At 46.5% G+C, this 19189-nt stretch overlaps 3 protein-coding genes across 8 annotated transcripts in view; 1 reads left to right on the top strand and 2 right to left on the bottom strand.

The window, feature by feature from the left end:
• Window positions 1–315: 315 nt before the first annotated feature.
• On the bottom strand, window positions 316–7259 carry ehhadh (enoyl-CoA, hydratase/3-hydroxyacyl CoA dehydrogenase). 4 transcript variants are annotated; one of them, XM_029137904.2, is made up of 7 exons: window positions 6974–7259; window positions 6406–6509; window positions 6030–6199; window positions 5607–5718; window positions 5183–5287; window positions 2325–2669; window positions 316–1952 (listed from the first exon to the last, which is right to left on the bottom strand). In XM_029137904.2, exons 1-7 carry the CDS (start codon window positions 7045–7047, stop codon window positions 700–702), a joined length of 2163 nt encoding a protein of 720 aa, XP_028993737.1. In that variant the 5' UTR covers window positions 7048–7259; the 3' UTR covers window positions 316–699. The 4 variants fall into 4 exon arrangements, with proteins under 4 accessions (XP_028993737.1, XP_055360748.1, XP_055360747.1 ...); XM_055504773.1 differs by having other exon boundaries at window positions 6452–6509; window positions 6974–7045; XM_055504772.1 differs by lacking the exon at window positions 6974–7259 and adding an exon at window positions 6827–6930 and having other exon boundaries at window positions 6452–6509.
• Window positions 7260–7496: 237 nt separating this feature from the next.
• tmem41aa (transmembrane protein 41aa) lies at window positions 7497–10195 on the top strand. Its single transcript, XM_029137910.3, has 5 exons — window positions 7497–7757; window positions 8278–8428; window positions 8865–9026; window positions 9133–9271; window positions 9474–10195. Exons 1-5 carry the CDS (start codon window positions 7579–7581, stop codon window positions 9692–9694), a joined length of 852 nt encoding a protein of 283 aa, XP_028993743.1. The 5' UTR covers window positions 7497–7578; the 3' UTR covers window positions 9695–10195.
• Window positions 10196–10718: 523 nt separating this feature from the next.
• The window catches only part of igf2bp2a (insulin-like growth factor 2 mRNA binding protein 2a), a 34108-nt gene continuing 25637 nt past the window's right edge, over window positions 10719–19189 (bottom strand). For all 3 annotated transcript variants that reach the window (XM_029137906.3, XM_029137908.3, XM_029137909.3), the window contains 8 exons: window positions 19002–19137; window positions 17794–17931; window positions 17317–17385; window positions 16692–16814; window positions 16442–16516; window positions 16178–16309; window positions 15984–16097; window positions 10719–15270 (listed from right to left, as the gene is read on the bottom strand). In XM_029137906.3, coding sequence (XP_028993739.1) covers window positions 15172–15270; window positions 15984–16097; window positions 16178–16309; window positions 16442–16516; window positions 16692–16814; window positions 17317–17385; window positions 17794–17931; window positions 19002–19137 — 886 coding nt within the window. In that variant the 3' untranslated portion in view covers window positions 10719–15171. The remainder of the gene's footprint in view (window positions 15271–15983; window positions 16098–16177; window positions 16310–16441; window positions 16517–16691; window positions 16815–17316; window positions 17386–17793; window positions 17932–19001; window positions 19138–19189) is intronic.

Genomic DNA, 19189 nt, shown 5'->3' with positions numbered 1-19189 from the left:
TACGCCTGGAACAGCTGCGCGCGCGGCGCGTTTCCGCCGCTAGGTGGCAGCGCCAACATCTGCTCAGTCGTCGCCGGGCGTGAGGTCCTCTCGGGAACGGAGACGCTGATTTATATCAAATCGATCGTGAGCCCCGGCTCCGCTGCTGACTCAGCAGAAAGCACGAACCTCAGACTCGCACATTATCAGAAGATCATTTTATATTTATCCCCTGGAAGTGATCAAAGTAATGGAGCCGAGCAGTTACACAAATAATAGGATGACAAGGCTGTGCTGCCCAAACTAATTTCAGATATATAAATTACTCAACACTAATAAATGATATGCTGTTTATTGGGGCATTAAATGGCGGACATGATTATGAATAATATACATCATGTAATAGCTTGATGTAAGAGAAGAAAATCATTACTTACATCGGTTGAATTCTGTTAATGTCTGTGTTGGAATCATTGAAAAAAAAGATTGAACTGCCTTTTGTTCTGGGATCTTCACAAATGTCAGTAACAAAATGCGGCACAAACATTAGAACACAATGTTGACTATGATATGACTGTACATTAGCTTGTACAGATTTACTTAATCAACTTATAGATCAGTGTAGGCTCTTAAAGCAGCTTCTACACTGCATTCCATTATGTTTATCAGAGGATCATCATAAATCAAGTGTATTAAGGTCAGAGCTGAAGCAGGCGATGTTTAAAGCTGGCTGTGGAGCTTCTTGATGGCTTCTTTCCACTTCTGCACAGGTGGGCTACCGCTGGCCACCAGCCTCCTGAGCAGGCTGCAGGGCTGCAGGTCGGGCACATCGGGGTGAGCCCGGTAGTAGTGCTCCAGCCGTTCCAGGACCTTAGGGAGCCCCACCATGGCCGCGTAGAACATGGGGCCTCCACGGTAGTGGGGCCAGCCATAGCCGAACACGTAGATGCAGTCTATGTCCTCGGGCCCTGCAGCGATTCCGTCCTCCAGGATGCGGAAGCCCTCGTTGATCAGGGCGTAGAGGCAGCGCTCCAGCACCTCCTGGGGGTCTATGCGCCGTGGCACAAGACCGTGCTGGGCTCTGTATTCCTCCAAAAAGCTGTGAAGCCAGGGATCGGGGGTGGCCACCCGACCCCCGGGTTTGCCGTACTGGTACCACCCGCTGCCCGTCTTCTGGCCAAACCTTCCCCGCTGACAGAGCAGGTCCCCCAGAGGGCTGTACCTGCGGCCTTGTCGGATCCGAGCCGACGGCCCTGTTGACACGCCGGGCAGTGCCAGCCCGTCCTCTTTCCTGACCTTCCAGCCGACATCAAGCCCAGAAAGGTCCGACACCTTGAAAAAGCCCATGGAGAACCCAAACTCCTCCAGCGCGCTGTCCACTAACTCAGGTGTTGCTCCCTCTTCCAACAGGAAGAAAGCTTGTTCGACGTAAGCCTTCAGCATGCGGTTCCCCACAAAGCCTGGGCAGTTTCCCACGGCCACACTGACCTTCCCCATCTTTTTGCCCAGTTGCATGGCGGTGGCCAAGGCTTGAGGGGAGGATCTTGGCCCGTACACCACCTCCAGCAGCTTCATGACATGGGCTGGGGCAAAGAAGTGCATCCCCACCACCAGCTCGGGGTTCCGTGTCTGAGATGCCAGTTGGTCCACATCCAGTGACGAGGTGTTGGTGCAGAGCAAAGCGTCCGGCTTACACACAGCCGACAGCTGCTGAAAGATTTTCTTCTTCAGACCCATGTCTTCAAACACGGCCTCGATGACCAGGTCGACATCTGCTACGGCCTGGATGTTACTGCTGTAGCTCATCTTATCCAGTGGGGCGGCCACGCCACGTCTCTTAGCCCCGCGCTCCAACATCTGGGACACCGCCCGTTTAGCCTCCGTCAGCTGTTTCTCCTGAGTCTCCACACTGACCACAGGAAACCCAGCTTGAGCCAGGGCCACTGCTATCCCTCTCCCCATGGTGCCAAGGCCTTAAAGGACAAAATAATGTGTCACAGCTTAAGAATCTACAATCTTTCTGGCACAAAAATATACAGAAGTTACAGTACATGTACATATATGTCTAGATACATTCTGTCTGTGCACATTACACCACACTAGACTGTAAATAATTTTAGTCTAGCACTGGAAGATTTTTCCAAAGTTTGCAATTTTAATGCTCAAGCTGCCTGAGCTTCACACATCCAGACTGTCACACACCCCATGCTCCCTGCAGGGAAGGGGGAATTCATCAATTCAAAACTCCACGGTAATTTGGACATAAGCCTTTAGCTCCTATAGGAGCTGATGGGTGCACGTGTTTCTGTTTATTGAAGCGGCAGCCGAACAAAGAGAGCTCTCACCGATCACGGCGACTTTACGCACGGGCTTGGGCGCGCTGGCGTCCCAGCGGGCGCCACTCGGCGTGCTCCACCTGCTCACGGCCCTCTGCGCGAAGAAGCTGTACTGCAGGGCCCGCGCCTGCCCGGAGGTGAACAGCGTGGCCATCAGCTCCCGCTCCCGCTCCATGCCCCGGGCGTAGGGCAGCGTGGCGGCCGCTCGCACCGCCTGAACGCACGCGACCGGGGCTATGGCTCCTCGGGCGCCTCGCCTCACCTTCCGCATCACCTCCTCGAACAGAGCGTCCAGGTCGCCGGACACGGGGGGACACGAGTAGCTGCTTATGCGACGAGCATCCAGCGGCCTTCCTGGATTAGGAACATGAAAGGGGAAAAGGAGTTTACAGTTGCCACTCGTACTCTTCATCTAATTTCAGTCCGCTTGTGATTGTTTTCCCAGGAACACTCATTCACTATATAATCCAGTAGCTTCTAAGAGCAAAGTCATTTGACAGACAATTTCAAGACAATCAGAGGCAATGCAATAGCACTGAAGACCGATCTGAAATGAAAAGAATTGCATCAACATGGCTCCAGGTCAAATAGGAGGTAAATTTCCAACTTCAAGAGAGGAAAATTGATTTTTATGTGATTCTCAGGCTTTCGAGCCACTGTACAACAGCAACCTCAACGGGGAGCAATTTTCCAGGTGAAGCTACACAGGACGATTTAATAGCAAAGCCTGAAAACTTCCTGACAGTGCTGATTTAAGCCTGGGAGAACAAGAGTAAGGAAGATGGCCACTCTCCTGAAAACCCTGCTAAAAGCATCTTAATTCCCATTCCTGTCTCCTCTGACGTGATTACATGAGACAGTAGTCAGAATCCTTCACAGCTCCACTGAATTACACTCAGCTGTGGGTCTGGGCCAGAAACTGGGTCACCATGGCAAAGCTTAAAGGAACAGCCGCTCCATCTAATATATGGTACCCACTTAGATTAATCAACACTGCTATCTAATGCGGTGAAGTCGCCGCCAGTATATCAGGGATGAAGAATGAAACCTGAAGCTAATTCCGGGCCAGTAAATATAAACTGTGTCCACAGTGAAATGTCAATGAGATACTGTGTGGCAGTGTCAGGCCATGTACTTTAGAAGGGCATTATTGCAGTGGTTAATCTGTAAATGGTTGAGCTGTGGATTTGTTGTGCAGCAAGTGGGAAAGCCCGGCCGACCTGACAGATGTGGCAGCCAGATGTTGCAACTAGTAGGGTAAAAAAAAAAAAAAAAAAAAAGAAAAAGAAGTTAATCTCGTCCCCAGCGAGACTCTGTGCTCGAGTCCACACGTGCGTCAGTCCTAGAACACAGAGTGCTCTCTGCATGGACGCACTGTATGTGCATGTGCCAGCTTTACGGCGCCGCAGCTTCCTCTGTATAGTTGTGATGCACTACATGTGTTCTGGGTCGGTAGGTTTAAGTGAGGTGCATCTCAATGTCGCAAACATTCACACTGGGTGTGTGAATTTAATCACCCGTTGCTTCTCAAGTCTAGATTCGAGTGTCAGATAAAACCTCCACAGATTTTGCTCCGATGTCCTTAAATCTCCCATCTTGTATGCTGCTGGCTTCTCTGTCTGACTCACTCCTTAAGCCTCAGCTTTACTAACAACACTCACTTTCTCACCCACTCACAGTCATCTTGGCAGTGTTTTGTGTGTGTGTGTGTGTGTGGGGGGGGGGGGGGGGGGGGGGGGGGGGGGGGGGGGGGGGGGGGGGGCACGTTTCTAAAAAGCATAAGACTGCAGTCATCTTTTGATAGTAAAACGCTATTTTTCAAGCAGTCCCAGAGACTGGCTGTTGACATTTAGCACAGATCTACAGAGATTATTTGTCAAAAGGAGAAAACTAAAAGCTTTAACACTAACTTGTGTTTTAAATATGAGATGTCATTTTCAGGTAAGTTGTCAAAAAACAGCACAAAAGTAACTCCCTACCTACGTATGGCGATGACAGCATCACCTCATGATCATTTCATGCAGACGAATCACAGGCTCAAGTTCGACCCTGATTAATTGTGACAGTGTTAACACTAAAACCACACACCAGAGTGGGTGTTATGCATCATAGTGGGTGACAATACCAAAAGGAGATTTAAATTCTGAAATGCTTTAAAAAGATTTGTGACACTTTAATTATGAAGCAATGGCTCTAGTCTACCAGACTCTACACTAGATTTCATTCAGATACAAAACTATGTATTGCTCGCAACCAAGTGTCATCTCTTTGTGAATGTTTATCGTCTACTTTCAAATCATAATACAATGTATATGAATATGGTGGCTGTATAACTCCCAGAACAATAGAAAACCGAAGCTTATCAGAAGGATCAAACAAAACACAATGAATACTACATTCAATTGATTTTTCAATTGTTTCAAGTCAAGTTGATTATTGTCATCTGGGAGTAATACTGTTGTGTAGTGAATCTAAATGGGGTATCCTTTCCCAGAATGGGAAATCACTCCTTGTGAGCTGCAGGGTGGTGATTCACAAGTGCATCCACATTCTCCTAAATGACGGGCATGGAGCCTTTTTTTAATATTATTATAAAAGGAAGTTTGTCCCTTTTCTCCCTTTTGAATAATACAGTGAAAGATGTGAAGACATCAGAGCACATCTGACAGAGCCATTAAACATTGATGGCTCATGTGGTGGAGGATCCGCCTGCCGTGTCTTCCGCTTCCTTTGGCATTCACAACCTACACCCTCATACTAACTGATCTGGGAGGAATTACCATTCCTTCCACTGACTGATTTCGTGAAGCAGTGGCTGGATTGTAAAAAAGCGGACAACTTGTGCTCTAATTTTGTGTGTGTCTCACCTGCCACACTAAGGGCAAACTTCACAGCTGCATCCACAGTGTGGTGATCAGTAACCTGATCCACTATTCCAAGCTGCAGTGCTTCAGCGGCGGTCACATGGCGGCCTGTGGAAACATGAAAGACATCGAGCATTCACATCTGCTATTTGACTAAATGGGTTTGTTAAGAATATTTCAAACAGAACCCTTTACTGCATCTGGTAAAGCTAAGCACATGCTGACACCTGCTGGTCAAATTATGAAGCACCAGGTGCCTCTCAACAATTCCGCCAAGAAAATGTTAATAAATGCATTGAACATGAACATGTGATGCATTATTTCAATTTTCCAAAGAAGCCACCAAAACTCATGAAAGAACACAAAGTAAATTAAAAGTACTCTGTAGACTCATGAATAACTGTCAAAGCTAATCCGTTTTTGGCACCTGTTATGATGAGGTCTAAAGCAGCAGGGACACCGATGAGCCTTGGCAGACGTTGGGATCCCCCTGCAGCTGGCAGCAGACCCAGAGTCACCTCTGGAAGCCCAAGCCTGGCCTGAAAGGCCAAAAAGGCACAAAGTCTGATGAATGGGAGTGAATGGGAGTGAACTGAACAGCAGGCGACAGGCAGAGCTGATCCTGGCAATTAAACACATTATATTAATAAATTCAAAAGTGATTTTTAAAGCTCCCCTATTTTTAGATGTAATAAACTCCCTATTTTTAATGATATTTTATTTTTCCTACATGACCAAACAAAATGATCTAAATGATTTTGAGTTATTCTACAACGTTTAAACCTGTCAGTCAGACACTGATGCAGCTCGACACTGACGCTAGAGAACACAGACAGAGGAATGGACTAACTTTAGAGTGTGCGATTCGATAGTGACAGCCAAGCGCCAGCTCAAGACCTCCGCCTAGAGCGAATCCCTCTATGGCTGCCACCATCGGCTTGTTGCCAGCTTCGATGGCATGGATCATCGGTATCAGGGGAGGACCAGACTCGCTGTCCCCAAACTCCTTGATGTCTGCCCCTGTTTTCCAGATAAAACTGATGACATTAAAAGCAGTTTCCAACAAAAAAGATTGAGACAACCTAGCGTAATACGAGATTCATCTGGTTGTATATTAATTAACTTATTCTTAGCGGTTTATTCCTGAACATGCCAGAGGCTTAAAACAGTTTAAATTGTTTATGGGATCCAATGATTTAACACACAAGAGAACATCTAGTTCATACCCCCACAGAATACTCCATTCTGGCCACAAATGACCACTGAGGTCACCTTTGGGTCCTGGAGCGCTGTTTTGAGTGAGTCCACGATGCCTTGCCTCACCACTGCACTGTATGGAATAATCAAATATCATGTTTAAAATGACTGCTTGTGTAACAGAACAGGGCCAGTATCACACAAACCTGGACAAACACCTCATTAATATTTGTTCATTGTCCTAACTGGCACATTTCCATGTAAGCAACAGTGCGTGTACAGTACGCTACTGCTACCATTTTAACCATTTTTTTTAAACCGTGCATCATATTATGACAGATTTTGAAACTCTTAATCTGCAAACTGCAAAAAACGTTTTCACTGACAGGTATATAGGAGTGTATTTTAAAGTAGCATGACTTGAAATGAAAAAAAATCAAACACACTAACCTTTTTTGGTGCTAAAATATTTTTGTTCCCACAAAATCCCCCCATTTCATGTGTTTGCAAAAAATCACACCCGACGTGTGAAGTTGCTATAAACACCGTGGAACTCATTTAAAGACGCTCTGCAGCCTTACTTATGTCTCGACTCACCCGAGTGCGTTGACAGGCAGACTTTTCAGCGTAATTAGCCCAACAGACCCTGAAATGCGACTGTATTGAGCCATGGCGTTATGCTAATTCACCGCAGTCTGCCCCACTTGCTGCTTTGTAGAGTGAACTTTGTAACGTCACGCCTTCCGGCAGGACCACATCACCTTTGTTACAATTTCACTCCACAAAGTTCTCTACATCAAAACGGCAAACGCGAGGACTTCGTCTTCTTCGTCATCTTCAAATACAGGTGGACAGAAACTACTATGAATATTAGCGCCCCCATCTTCTTCTTCGCTTGTTATTTGACAACGTCTGTCAAGTTGTACGACTACCTTCTACTTTGCGTCCTCACGTGGCCAGGAGGACATTATATAACGCTATTGTTTGTATTGATTTTAATTCATATAAGTTATTATTTATTCATAAGTTTGTATTAAAAAAACAAGACATGTTTGATTTTCCAAGTTAAATCACGGCAGTACTTTTGGCAGATGTGACGTCAGTGCTACGGTTGGCCGGTGTCGCAATATCCGGTTCTGTCCAACAACACGATCAGCGCGGAGGTGAAGCGGGCGGCGGGCTGCTGCGTGAGAGTCAGCAACATGCGCTCGCTCGTTGGCTTCGTCGCCGTCGTTGCGGCGGCGAGCCTGTATCTGTATTCGCTGTCGCTGTACCTGCCCGCGGTTCCGCGTCGACGCCCCCCTCACCCCTCCGCCGAGAGTCAACATGTGGCCACAGCCGAGTCCGAGCAGCCGCCGGACAGCTCCGAAGAAGCGAGCAGGTGATCGGTGCTGGCTTTAGCCGCTGCACACGCAGCAGAGCGACGTATTTGTAATATTGGAATTATTAGTAAAGAGTAAACGGTGTTTTCATTCTAATTCATACATATGACAGCCACATATAGTTAACTTACCAGTAACTGGGCAATAAGGCGCCATGTAATTGTGTAGTTTGATGTCAAGTAGTTCCACAAATTGCTTAACAAGTGGTGTTAATCAATTATAGGCTGTGGAAGCCATTATGATTGTTTAGTAATCATTAGTAACTGACAACTCTGATTACTCACCTGCAGTAGTTTTTAAATGAGTATTTAACTGGTCTGAATCACATACGAGCACATCGATGGGAGTTGATGGAGCGCAACTTCAAAAAGCACAATATATATATATATATATATATATATATATATATATATATATATATATATATATATATATATATATATATATAATGCATCACCTTACTGGTGTAAGAGCGATCAATAGATGATGTCCCTAACCTGACTGTGCACATTCCTGCAGGTTGAAGTTCCCATCAGACTTGGAGGAGCTGAGGGAACTGGCCGAGCTCCTGCAGTTTTACAAGGCAGAGCACACGGGGTACGTGCTGCTGCTCTACTGTAGCGCATATCTCTACAAGCAGTCCTTCGCCATCCCCGGATCCTCATTGCTGGTAAGGTATAAACACTGAAAGTACACAGATCCACGTTGGTTCATTATAACACGATCGAAGGAGCGCTGTGATGTGAAGTCACCAGGTTTTTGCATGCTTGAGCGTGTTTGACAGAAGTATGACACATTTGACAGAAATTTGGCAAATACACTCACATCTGGAACAGTTGAAACAGTGGGGATGAAAGAATATTAGGCTCAGATGAGCTGCATTTAAGGGGAAGATCAGGAAGCACTAGACCTTTATGTGTTGTGCAGCTCCAGTCTTGTCTTGCAGGAAATAAAAATAGTTTGCTTGTGCAAACAACAAAGGGATGTCAGATTCGCTCCTATGTATCTGTCCTCGATCAACTGTGGAAAAAAGTGTCACACACATATTTCTTTACTTTGAAAGGCAGCAGTACAGTTAATGTCTAGTACTTGCACTGTTCTTGCAGAACATTCTTGCCGGAGCCATATTTGGACCATATCAAGGACTGCTCCTAGCCTGTGTGCTCACCACCGTGGGTTCCACCATATGCTACCTTCTGTCCCAGGCCTTTGGAAAACGCTACATTGTCAACCTCTTCCCAGATAAGGTCTCCATGCTACAGAACAAGGTGTGTTTTCATTCAATAAGCTGTAAAGCATGTGTTGGTGTTTTGGATCATTTGGAATTCTCGTGTCACAATCAGAAACAAACTTTAATGTTCTGTCCCTTCATAGGTTGAGGACAACCAGGACTGTCTGTTTTTCTTTCTACTCTTCCTGAGATTCTTTCCCATGACTCCTAACTGGTTTCTGAACATGTCTGCTCCAATTGTCAATATCCCCATCACATATTTCTTCTGCTCGGTGTTCATAGGTAAGAAAGCAGTAATTCTCTCAATGATGGGGATTTTTTCACACCCATCACACTGTACATTGTGTACTCGGTCAAAATAACACAATTTCAAGTTTTGGTGTACTTCAGAATGAAAGAGTGAGCATCGTACTACAGTATAGCACTAAAGGCTGCATACGAATCCCCAGTGTGTGTATTTGAAACCTCCTGTCTCCTCTTGTAGGTCTCCTGCCGTACAACTTCATCTGTGTCCAGACCGGTGTCATGTTGTCCGAGCTGTCGTCGCTGGATGACTTGTTCTCGTGGGAGCGCCTGTTGCAGCTGCTGGCCATCGCCTGTGTGGCCCTGCTGCCCGGTGCTCTCATCCGACGCTTCAGTCGGAGGCGTCTCAAATTGGACGAGCGGTGTCCGAATGGACGCGGTGCTGAGAAGAAGGTTCAGTGATTTGCTCCGGCATCGAGAGTTTCTCGGCATCTCGATGCCCTCAGAGAGTGCTTGTGTTTAAAGTAGTGAGGCTTCAGAAAACCTTTTATGCACACAGACACACACACACACGTCTGACAGCCTCTTATTCTGGAGAGCTTTACTTCACTGCAGCCACCTGGTGATGGAATGAAACTGCAGATTTGAAAAAAAAATTTGTTTATTTTTTGTGGGATTTGGACTTAAGACTATTGACACAAAATACTGGTGCTTTAATATGTGAGCACAGCATATATACTGTATATGTGTGTCTATATGATGCATATGTCTATATGAATGTACAACAATCATAGGAAGACAGGAGGAGATTTTAGGGATGTTTTGCTCTCGTTACACAGTGGAACTGCTAGTATTTAAAGTGCCTGTGGTCCTAGACTCAGACCTCTACCTCCAGCATGAACTGGACACATCAAATAATTTTGTTGGGTTTGTGTAAATGATCCTATTTGTAACAAAAGTGCTGATTGTAAAAATGTATTTTTCTTGTTTTACAATCAGGTTTAGCTTTTTCAATAGGAATTGTAAAAAATGTATATATTGTAAACATTTGTACTATTTCTCAACAGAAGGTTTTTAACGTTGTTCCTTTTGGAGCTTTGGTTTCGAGACATGTTGGAGTTATTCTGAGCAGCCAGCTGAATTAATGATGGGAAACGTTTTGTGGCTGGATGTTTAACTGTACGGCATATTGTTTCTATGCTATGATATATATCATTATAATGAATGTGCAGTGTGGATCAAGCCTTAATGTAAAACTATGGACTGTGCGTCTGATGCCGTGGGAACGTATCTTTATTCCACAGCATCACCCTTTGCTGCACAACGTGTTTGAACGTCGCATTCGTGTTGAGATGTGAATCGTTTGCCGTTTTACCAGAGATGTAATTTTTTTTATGTCAGTTTGGGACGTTTATAGTATTCACATCAAAAATGACGTGGCATCTTTTATGTCGCATAAACACGCGAATAAAATCAACAGCGTCACTCTTTCTTTCAAATATTCTTTATTGCTCAGATCCAGGTTGCTCAGCAATACAGTTCACTCACAACTCAAAACAACAGCATGGCTGTTACCAGAGAGGCATGGATCCACAAGATGTACTAAACACGGATCAGATGTCTGTCCAGAGCACAGTCACTGGTTAACTCGAGGTGTTTTTGGCCTCGTGGCCTGTGGGATATGTAGGACGTTAGGGTTGTGACTACTGAGGAAACAAAAGGAATCTCCCAAATGCTGAAATGCAGTTAAGAGATGGATCCATGTGAAACCACTACTGAGAGTCTAGTGCTATATGAAGTGCAGTACACACTGAATCGCCTACAACAGTCTCATGCAATGCGTTGCGTTTTCTCATTTATCAAGAGGGGACAAAAAAATAAAAACCACCACTGGTCTTCTGCATACATTTGATCAGACTTCACTAAATCCCTCCTCTGCTAATCCTTAATGTCCGGATGTTTGATTGCCCTCTTTGCTTTTCAGTCCCAAAGGCAGAACACATTCAGTTTTCATTTGCACATCTGCATTCGCTGTAAACCCCTCCACTTGTCAAACAGTGATACACAGACGCTTTTTTGCCATTCTGTTTCCCAAATGCATTCAAAATCCTAACTAGCATATTTGAAACCACATTTTAACAGCTAGCATCATTGGTAGTGATCTAAGAGGAATGGATATTAAAGCAAAGAATCCCACCTACTGCATTATTAAATCAGTGTAAATGACAAGAAAACCAGATTAACAGAAAACAAAATAAAGCCTAAACTATTCAAACACTGTGTGATATGACTAACAACGCTGTACACCCTTAGTGATGCGTGTAACTGTGGTTCTTCTGGTACTGAGTATTAATGCCAAGTAACACCCCACAAAACCTAGACACAACAACCCTGGGAAGTCGGGATGCTCCGCTCACAACACCACAACGAAACCAAACCAGCTAGAGGGAAACCTGCACTTATAAAGAGCCAAAAACACAGAGGCCCGGATGGAGCCTCCACTTCCCAAACCGCTCCGAAGAAACAAAAGGACCCCTGGACGTCCGGCCGACCGCGACCGTGAGCCGCTCTCCCGTCGACGGTGAGGCAGAGCACCACAAGGAGCCCCCATTCACTGTGAATGGACGGGGCCCGGTGAGCTGTCGTCATCAGTATGAGGTACTGTCCTGGCTGTGGGGAGGCCTGCTGCAACGGCCTCAGGCATTGTGTGAGTTTCATAGACCTTATATGTTCTATTTGCGAAAAACGTGTTCACTGGGACAAAAACATGACGCACCTCATCCGCCGACGGACCGCCACCGCCCCCCCCCCCCCCCGACGAGCTTCCAACTCTGCTCTCGACCGTCCAGGACCAAACTCCTATTGTCTCCGTTCGCCCCACGATCGCTTTTGAGTAAACGAGGGTCAGCCTTGGATTCTGAGAGGTAATTCTGATTTGTACAGCACAACACAAAAGGAAAACAACAAAACGGGCAGATGGATGAGGAAACCGTTCCGAGGTCAGTTTCGAGGGAAGGGCCGACGCTCCGGAGCGTCTCCCGCCGTCTCTCTCAACGCAGGTGCAGACAGGTAAGTGTTACAGAGAGACAGGAAACGATGCATTTATGTGAGACTATTGTACATGTTTACAGATATACAGTTATCTCGTCGCACACAGTGACATTGCAATGACTAGAGTTGTTCTACATTCTACACAGAATACTAGGGTTTTACACCACGTTCAAGAGTCCTGTCAGTGTATTTTTGCAGCTTTGTGTCTTTTTTTTTATTATTTCAACTCAACCCCAGAGTGTGTTGTTATCAAATAGAGCTGGTAAGATCGGGTTGGATTGTTATAAAATTACCCCCCCACACACACAAGTGATAAACATTGTTTTTTTCCTCATAAAAACCTGGAGGTACAGTTGGTAAGAACAGGAGGTACGGTTGTTTAGTTTCTGTTTCTATCAACTGATTTGCGTGATTTCGTTCGCCGACGGTGAATATCCGCACACGTCCACATTCAGAACCACTTCGGGCAGGTACAGCGTGTACCCCTTAGATCCTGCTCTTCATTCCTTCCTAGCAAAAAAAAAAATTCTACTTGGAAATCCTTTAACGTGTATCATTAAGAGGTTGTTTGGCGTCCAGGCGAAAGATAGTCCAACAACAAAGTTGACTACGCTTTACAAAGATTCACTAGTCAGCTGGACCTGAAGATATTAGAGATTACTGTAGGTATTTTCTCGTGATCTTTGTTTTCCCCATTAAAAAAGAAAATTAAAAACACTCAAAATGATCAGTTAACAAGGCATACAAAATGTGGAAAAAGGGGAAATGAAAGATTGGACTGAGGTACCCTGAAGCCTGAGGTAGATCACAATACTGACATGCGCACTGTTCACATCCCGACCAAAGTTAGCACGGTCGTTTACTGTTCTCTTATGTTTCAGGTTTTCATTTATATTAGGATTCATAGTCTAGTTTTCAAGAAAATAAACACTTCCCTTCAAAATAATATGGCAGTGTCCCACTGAGAAAAAAAAGAAAAGGACTTTGTTTTCTTTTTGTTTCTTATCAATAGCTCTCATCACAAAATAGGAAAAAATAGATTCATAAATATTACTCTCTCTTTTTATATATATATACATACACACACAAGCACACACACTCTCTCACATACACACACACACACACACGCGGAGGAATCTGTGCGTGTTGGCAATAACCTTGCGTCTGGAAGATGAAGCTGATGGGTGCTGTCTGAAAGGTGTCAAAATAAGGCAACGGGCTTCCACAGCCTCCAAAGTAAAGCACGACGGGACACCAGGTCCTGCACGTCCAGCGCTCGGCCCGATCGCCACGAAGCGGCCAAGGTAAAGGAGAGGCCTGGCCTCGGGCCCGCTGGACGCGGCAGGGGCGATGCTTCTAAAAAGGCGGCGTATTGTACATTCACAGCTGTCATGCCGCTTTAGAAAGCTCCCTGACGAGAGAGGATTAAAGCCGAGACGCGGCTGCGGTCGCGTTCGGGGCTGTGTGTGTACCACAGGTAATACAGCAACAAAAACCCTCCCCTCACTGCCATTCAGCACACCACGAGTCGGCACCCATCCACTTAACCCCCCCCCCTCCTCCCTCGACCTCCCCCCTCCTCCCGGGCCCTCAGCCCCCCTGACATTCTCTAAGGCCGGGCGTGTGGTGGCGCACATTCAAAACCACCGGTCGACTGTTAAGAAGCAAAAGTGCACCAATTTTTTTTAAGACATGTTTTTTTTTTTTTTTTGCTCTGATCGTCGAGGAAAAAATCTATTTTTTTTGTACATCGTGATAAGAAGCATGAACGGGCAGTAGAGAAGCGCCGTCCGCTACTGCGCAGCGCGAGGGAGCGATGCCAGGTTGCCGGTTGAATTCCCTCCATTGCATTTAACCTTTGTTGAGCAAAAGTGGCAGTCAGTTCAATGTTATCAAAGGCTACAAAAAAAGTGTTTTTGTCTTCCTGAATAATAAATCCCAAACGAACAAAAAAAAAAAAAAAACCCACGATGACAGATGAGAGAGAGTGATGAGAAAGCGAAGCGGAGACGTAAAGAGAAAGAAAAGTGTAGCGTCAGAGATGAAGCGTGAGAGACGTATCAACGGGACGTTATCTTTTGCGTTGGCACACACACAGACTTGTTACAAAGACTCAGACCCATTCATCTTATTGACTTACAGGGTTTTTTTTTTCTTTTCTCTTCTTTTGATTTCAGTGGCCTAAAGTGTGAACAGACAAAGGGGAACCGCTCTGCGTGGCCGCTGTCACAGCCCAGTCAATCTCTGCAACAAGCAAATCATTAAAAACTACACCGTACAAGTCGTACTGTCATTTTGATTTAAAAAAAAAAAAAAAAGAACAGTGCAAGCTCTCAGTGTGTATCAATATACTCCTCTACTCTGAATTAATACTGCTAAGGATATTTATATTTTGCAATCAGAATATCTCAAATATTCTCTGAAGGTGCCCGTTGTCACTTGCATTTGATCTAACCTGAAATATTAATCCCTAAATATGATCACGTGAATAAAGTTGCTCGATCCTATGTTAGTCCGACTAAAGAGATAACGTTATTCTGGGCCGCATACTACTTCCTGTTTAGCTTTTCTAATTGTGAAGACAACAGTTTCCCAAATTTCCTGTCATTTTCACGGCTCTCGTAGATTTTTTTTGGTCTTTTTTGTATTATATGGTATCAGTACGGTTTCTCCCAGTCTCTCTGCTCTCAGGGCTGGCAGTGCACGCAATGCCCTCAGCCTTTGGCTCTCACTCCTGTCCCCCCTTAGTGAAGTTCTTTGGTTTTGATCCCGGTGCTGCTGGTCTGCCCTGCACGTCCCCCTCGGCCCCGGCCTTTGTCTGGGCAGGTCTCTGTCTGTTTGGGAGGGCTACATTCATTGGCTGGCGCCCGCTGGTGCCGCCCCGCTGGTCACTTGGAGCGGTGCGGTGACACGGCGGCGCCCTGCTGGTGTTTCTGTTCCTGCTGCTTGACCTGCTGAATGATCTCCCGGATCTTCCTCTGTGCAGTCTGTTGGAGAGACGTCGTATGCAGGAGGAGGCGTTATGCAACGCGCAACAACCGGAACACGCAGCGGATGGGAACGGAAAAGTCAAGTCACTCTGTGATATTTATCCCGTCAATAAGTGCCTGTTACGTTGTGTAGACTCTCTATTAAACAGAATTAAAGGCTTGTCATAAAAAGTGTTTATCAGCGCTGCTTCTAGGTGTGAGACCGACATCCACACACAGGACATGTAATTACTAACAAAGTAATGCTTTCTTGGTTGTCATGGAGACAGACCTCGTCGCATCCGAGTACGATTTTGCCCACGGTCCCATCTCCATGGCAACAGTGCAAACTCCATCTGCTGATGAAGTCGGCGTAACACGGCAGCAATCGCTAAAAAGCTAATAGGTTTATGGTGAGCCGACGCTGCGTTGCCAAAACTAATTGCTGCTGGACTGATTTGTTAAAGCCACAGCGCACTCACGCCGGTCAGCGTAAACACAAAGTCTGTGTGTCATGACTCAGAGAAGCCTTTTGGTCAGAGTCAGAGGAAGCACCTGCTTTCTGCACGAGTGGAAACGCTGACGAGACGGTGATTGTGGAACTTCACGCTAAAATCTAAAAAACTCCCCTTCAAAGTTCTGAAGGCTTAAAATGTCACATGATTATAATTACTATTTATGCATCCGCTGCAGCACAAAGTAATCATCCATTGAAGTGACAACTTTCATACCTGGCTTGCAAAGAAATGCCCACTGATTTTCACAAAGACCTCATCATTCTCGTCTGGAGTTTGGTCCCGTGGTACGATGACCTCTGCACTCGTGAGATTCTGCAGCTCGTTGACCTGCAACACACAGGGCTTTAATGGGAGCGCTCCCTCCAACGGAGGCCGTGAACCCGCGAGGCGCTGCAGCGCCCGCTCACCGTTTTGCCCCCTTTCCCGATGACCCTGCCGGCTGCGGTGGAGGGAACCTTGATGTGCGTCTCCAGCTTGACCTCCTCCTTCGCCGTGAAGAAGTTCTCCTCCTTCAGCTTCCCAAATATCCGACCCTGGGCCTGGAAATAAGAGGAGGGCGTGAGGGAAAGAGAGACTGGGAAGAAACGGGGACACACCGTGATCCACTGCTGTTTACTAGAAACCAGGAAGCACGAGTGACTCATGAAAAGTGCTCAGGAGCGCGTGTGTACCTTAAACTGAGCCTCTGGAGTTCCAGTAATGATTACCATCCTCTCAGTAACATCTGGGCTCTCAGCTGGTGCAATCTGACACACACACACGCACACACACACACACACACACACACAAATGTCACATAGAAAAAAAAAGGAGCAAATGTAATAAACATATCTATATGAACATATCTATTTTCCCTATATAGATAAAAACTCCCCCCTCCCTCCTCCTCCCTCCTCCTCCCTCCTCCCTCCACTGACCCACCTTGATGGAAGCTCCAGCGAAGTGGGCGAGTTGTTTGATGTGCTGGCCCTTCTTGCCGATCAGGGCGCCGACGGCCTGAGTTGGAATAAAGAGGTAGACGACCTCCTGTTCTGGAGCCTGTTGCTGCAATCGTGAAAAAAAAACAAAACGTGTTTTCACTCGCTCTTGTAAATAAAGGGTTTACAAAACAGCACAGACAACTTGATTTAAACACAGAACATCCTTTATACGAGGAGCTGCCAGAACCGTGACACCACATGCTGAGAGGCTCTGTTTTAAACCCATCTGATCAGAAGACATCTTACGAGGGGCGATCGTTGTCCTGAGTGTTTTTTTTTAGCTTGGAAACACTCACGTCCTTAAGGTTTATAAAGCACATTTCCACAAACCACAAGACAATTCTGGGCCAAAAGTCCCCTTCATGAAATACTTGTGGTGTTGGTAAATGCCAGACTCCCTATCTGCGAGAGCTGCTTCAATGGCCCTTTGTTTTTCTTATCGCTTCTTTATGCATCATCATCATCTATTAAAATAATTACCTAATAAATCATCTAATTAATTAGCTGATGTTTACGTTCAGTCTCTATGGCAACCATGACTGTAATGCAGAGTTTAAGGAACATACTGAGTGCTGGTGGGGGATGGCACTTGCTGGAGGAACCCCATACAGGCCACTGAGATGTGAAGAGTGACTCTGAAGGTGAGGAGACAAGCAGACGCGTAAACACACGCACATTAGAGGACACACACAAGCACGCACACAACTCCAGCTCTCATCAGGGGGAATTTCCGGGCATAAACTCCAAGTGAATCACGCACTAACGTCCTGGACTGCGGAGCACGCGATCGCATTCTCACACGCTGCCTCACGCCGCGTTGCCCGGCAAAGAGAGGAGACTTTGTTATACAGACAAACTGACTCATCTCTGCAGAAGATGGGGGATTTTCGGGGGCTTGTTTCAAACTGTATACAACACGATGCTGGAGGAACTGAGTCAACACCGTGTTGTTGCATTTAAAATCAAACCTGGCTCACCATGTGTTGGGAGCAAATAGCTTTTCTATTTTTTTTTTCTTTTACCATCACGTGCGGCGTACTCACTAAGAACGGGTTGTAGCCTGCTGGTGCCACGGGGGGCACTGCACCGCGGGGTCCGGCAGCAGGGGGCAGCACCGGCAGGCCGGAGGAGAAGATGCCCAGGGAGCTCAGGTTCAAGCCTGGGATCAAGTTGGCCTGTTGCTGTGCAGAAGAAGCGTTAAGCATTAAACAGGAAGCTGTTTAAGTCACATAGTGTTATAGTGTATAGCAATAGTGTTGCTGTTTTATGCGACCAGTTATCCTGATTTGGTTTTGTACGGATTCCTTTATGTGCTGTCAAGACGGACTTTGCTGTTGTAACAGACGGCTAAAAATATTCTTCCCTCAAAGTCCAGTCAGCTGTTCTGGCTTCGGGGCCATGTCTCCTTTCGCTTCCTTGTTGCCTGTGTAATATCCACAGCGTCACGCTAGATGGCCCCCACCGCTCGCTGGAGACGCTCGGCCCCGACAGGTGCCTGAGCTGCGCACGGGTCGGGATTTAACCGCATGCGGCGCGTTACTTCTTCACCATTACGCCCGAGCCAGTGTGTGCGCGTTGAGGACGGCAGAGGAAAATGTGGCAGATTGTGTGGTGCAAAAAGACGCGGCTGTTTGTGTGCAGCGTGTGATGTCATCACTGGCTCCCCTCCTCGGAGGTTGACCTCTCTGGCTGCAGCGGAGCCGGTGATGTCATCAGGGCAGCGTGAAAGAGGAGCTGGGTGAAAGAGCAGCCTACAGAGATCAGGTGGATGCTGGGAAACGCAGTGTGCTGCAGCCGGAACACAGACGCACGGCAGGGGAGCGGGCGTGAGTCATAGGCTCCGTGGAAGAGCCGAGCACGCGCGCACGCACGCACACACGTTTCATCCTTCAAGGGGACTTCTGCTGCTTACTCTAACCTTAAACCACGTCAGCGCCCAAATTCTCACCTTTAAATACAAACATCTGAGTGCAAAGCAGCACACGAGCTCCTCGTTCGGCGTGAGCGATATGTCGTGCACACGCACACGGACGTCAGCGATCGTTTACCGTGATCCATTACCAGACGCACAACAACAGGCATTACTAATGCGGTTGGTACTGAATGGGCAGGGAATATTATCCCGCTGTATATCATCACTGCCCTCTGTTGTTCACCTGTCAGTCTGTATGAGTCAACCTGAGATCATCAGAACACACACACACACACACACACACACACACACACACACACAGGCAAACTCTGAGCTCACATTTATAGCAGCAATGTCGTTCTCATAGGCTTCCCTCAGTTTCTTCATGATCTCCATCTCGGCTTTACAACACGCCTCCAAGCTGCCCTTCACCGTGATGGTCCTCTCAGGGTTATAAATGGTTAAGTCCTGTAACCTGCCAGAGAGAGAACACACACGCACCAAATGAAGAAGAACGGCCACAATCA

The sequence above is a fragment of the Betta splendens genome, chromosome 21 (genome assembly GCF_900634795.4).
Source record: "Betta splendens chromosome 21, fBetSpl5.4, whole genome shotgun sequence".
Lineage (NCBI taxonomy): Eukaryota > Metazoa > Chordata > Actinopteri > Anabantiformes > Osphronemidae > Betta > Betta splendens.
This window is presented reverse-complemented; position numbering and strand designations above follow the sequence as displayed.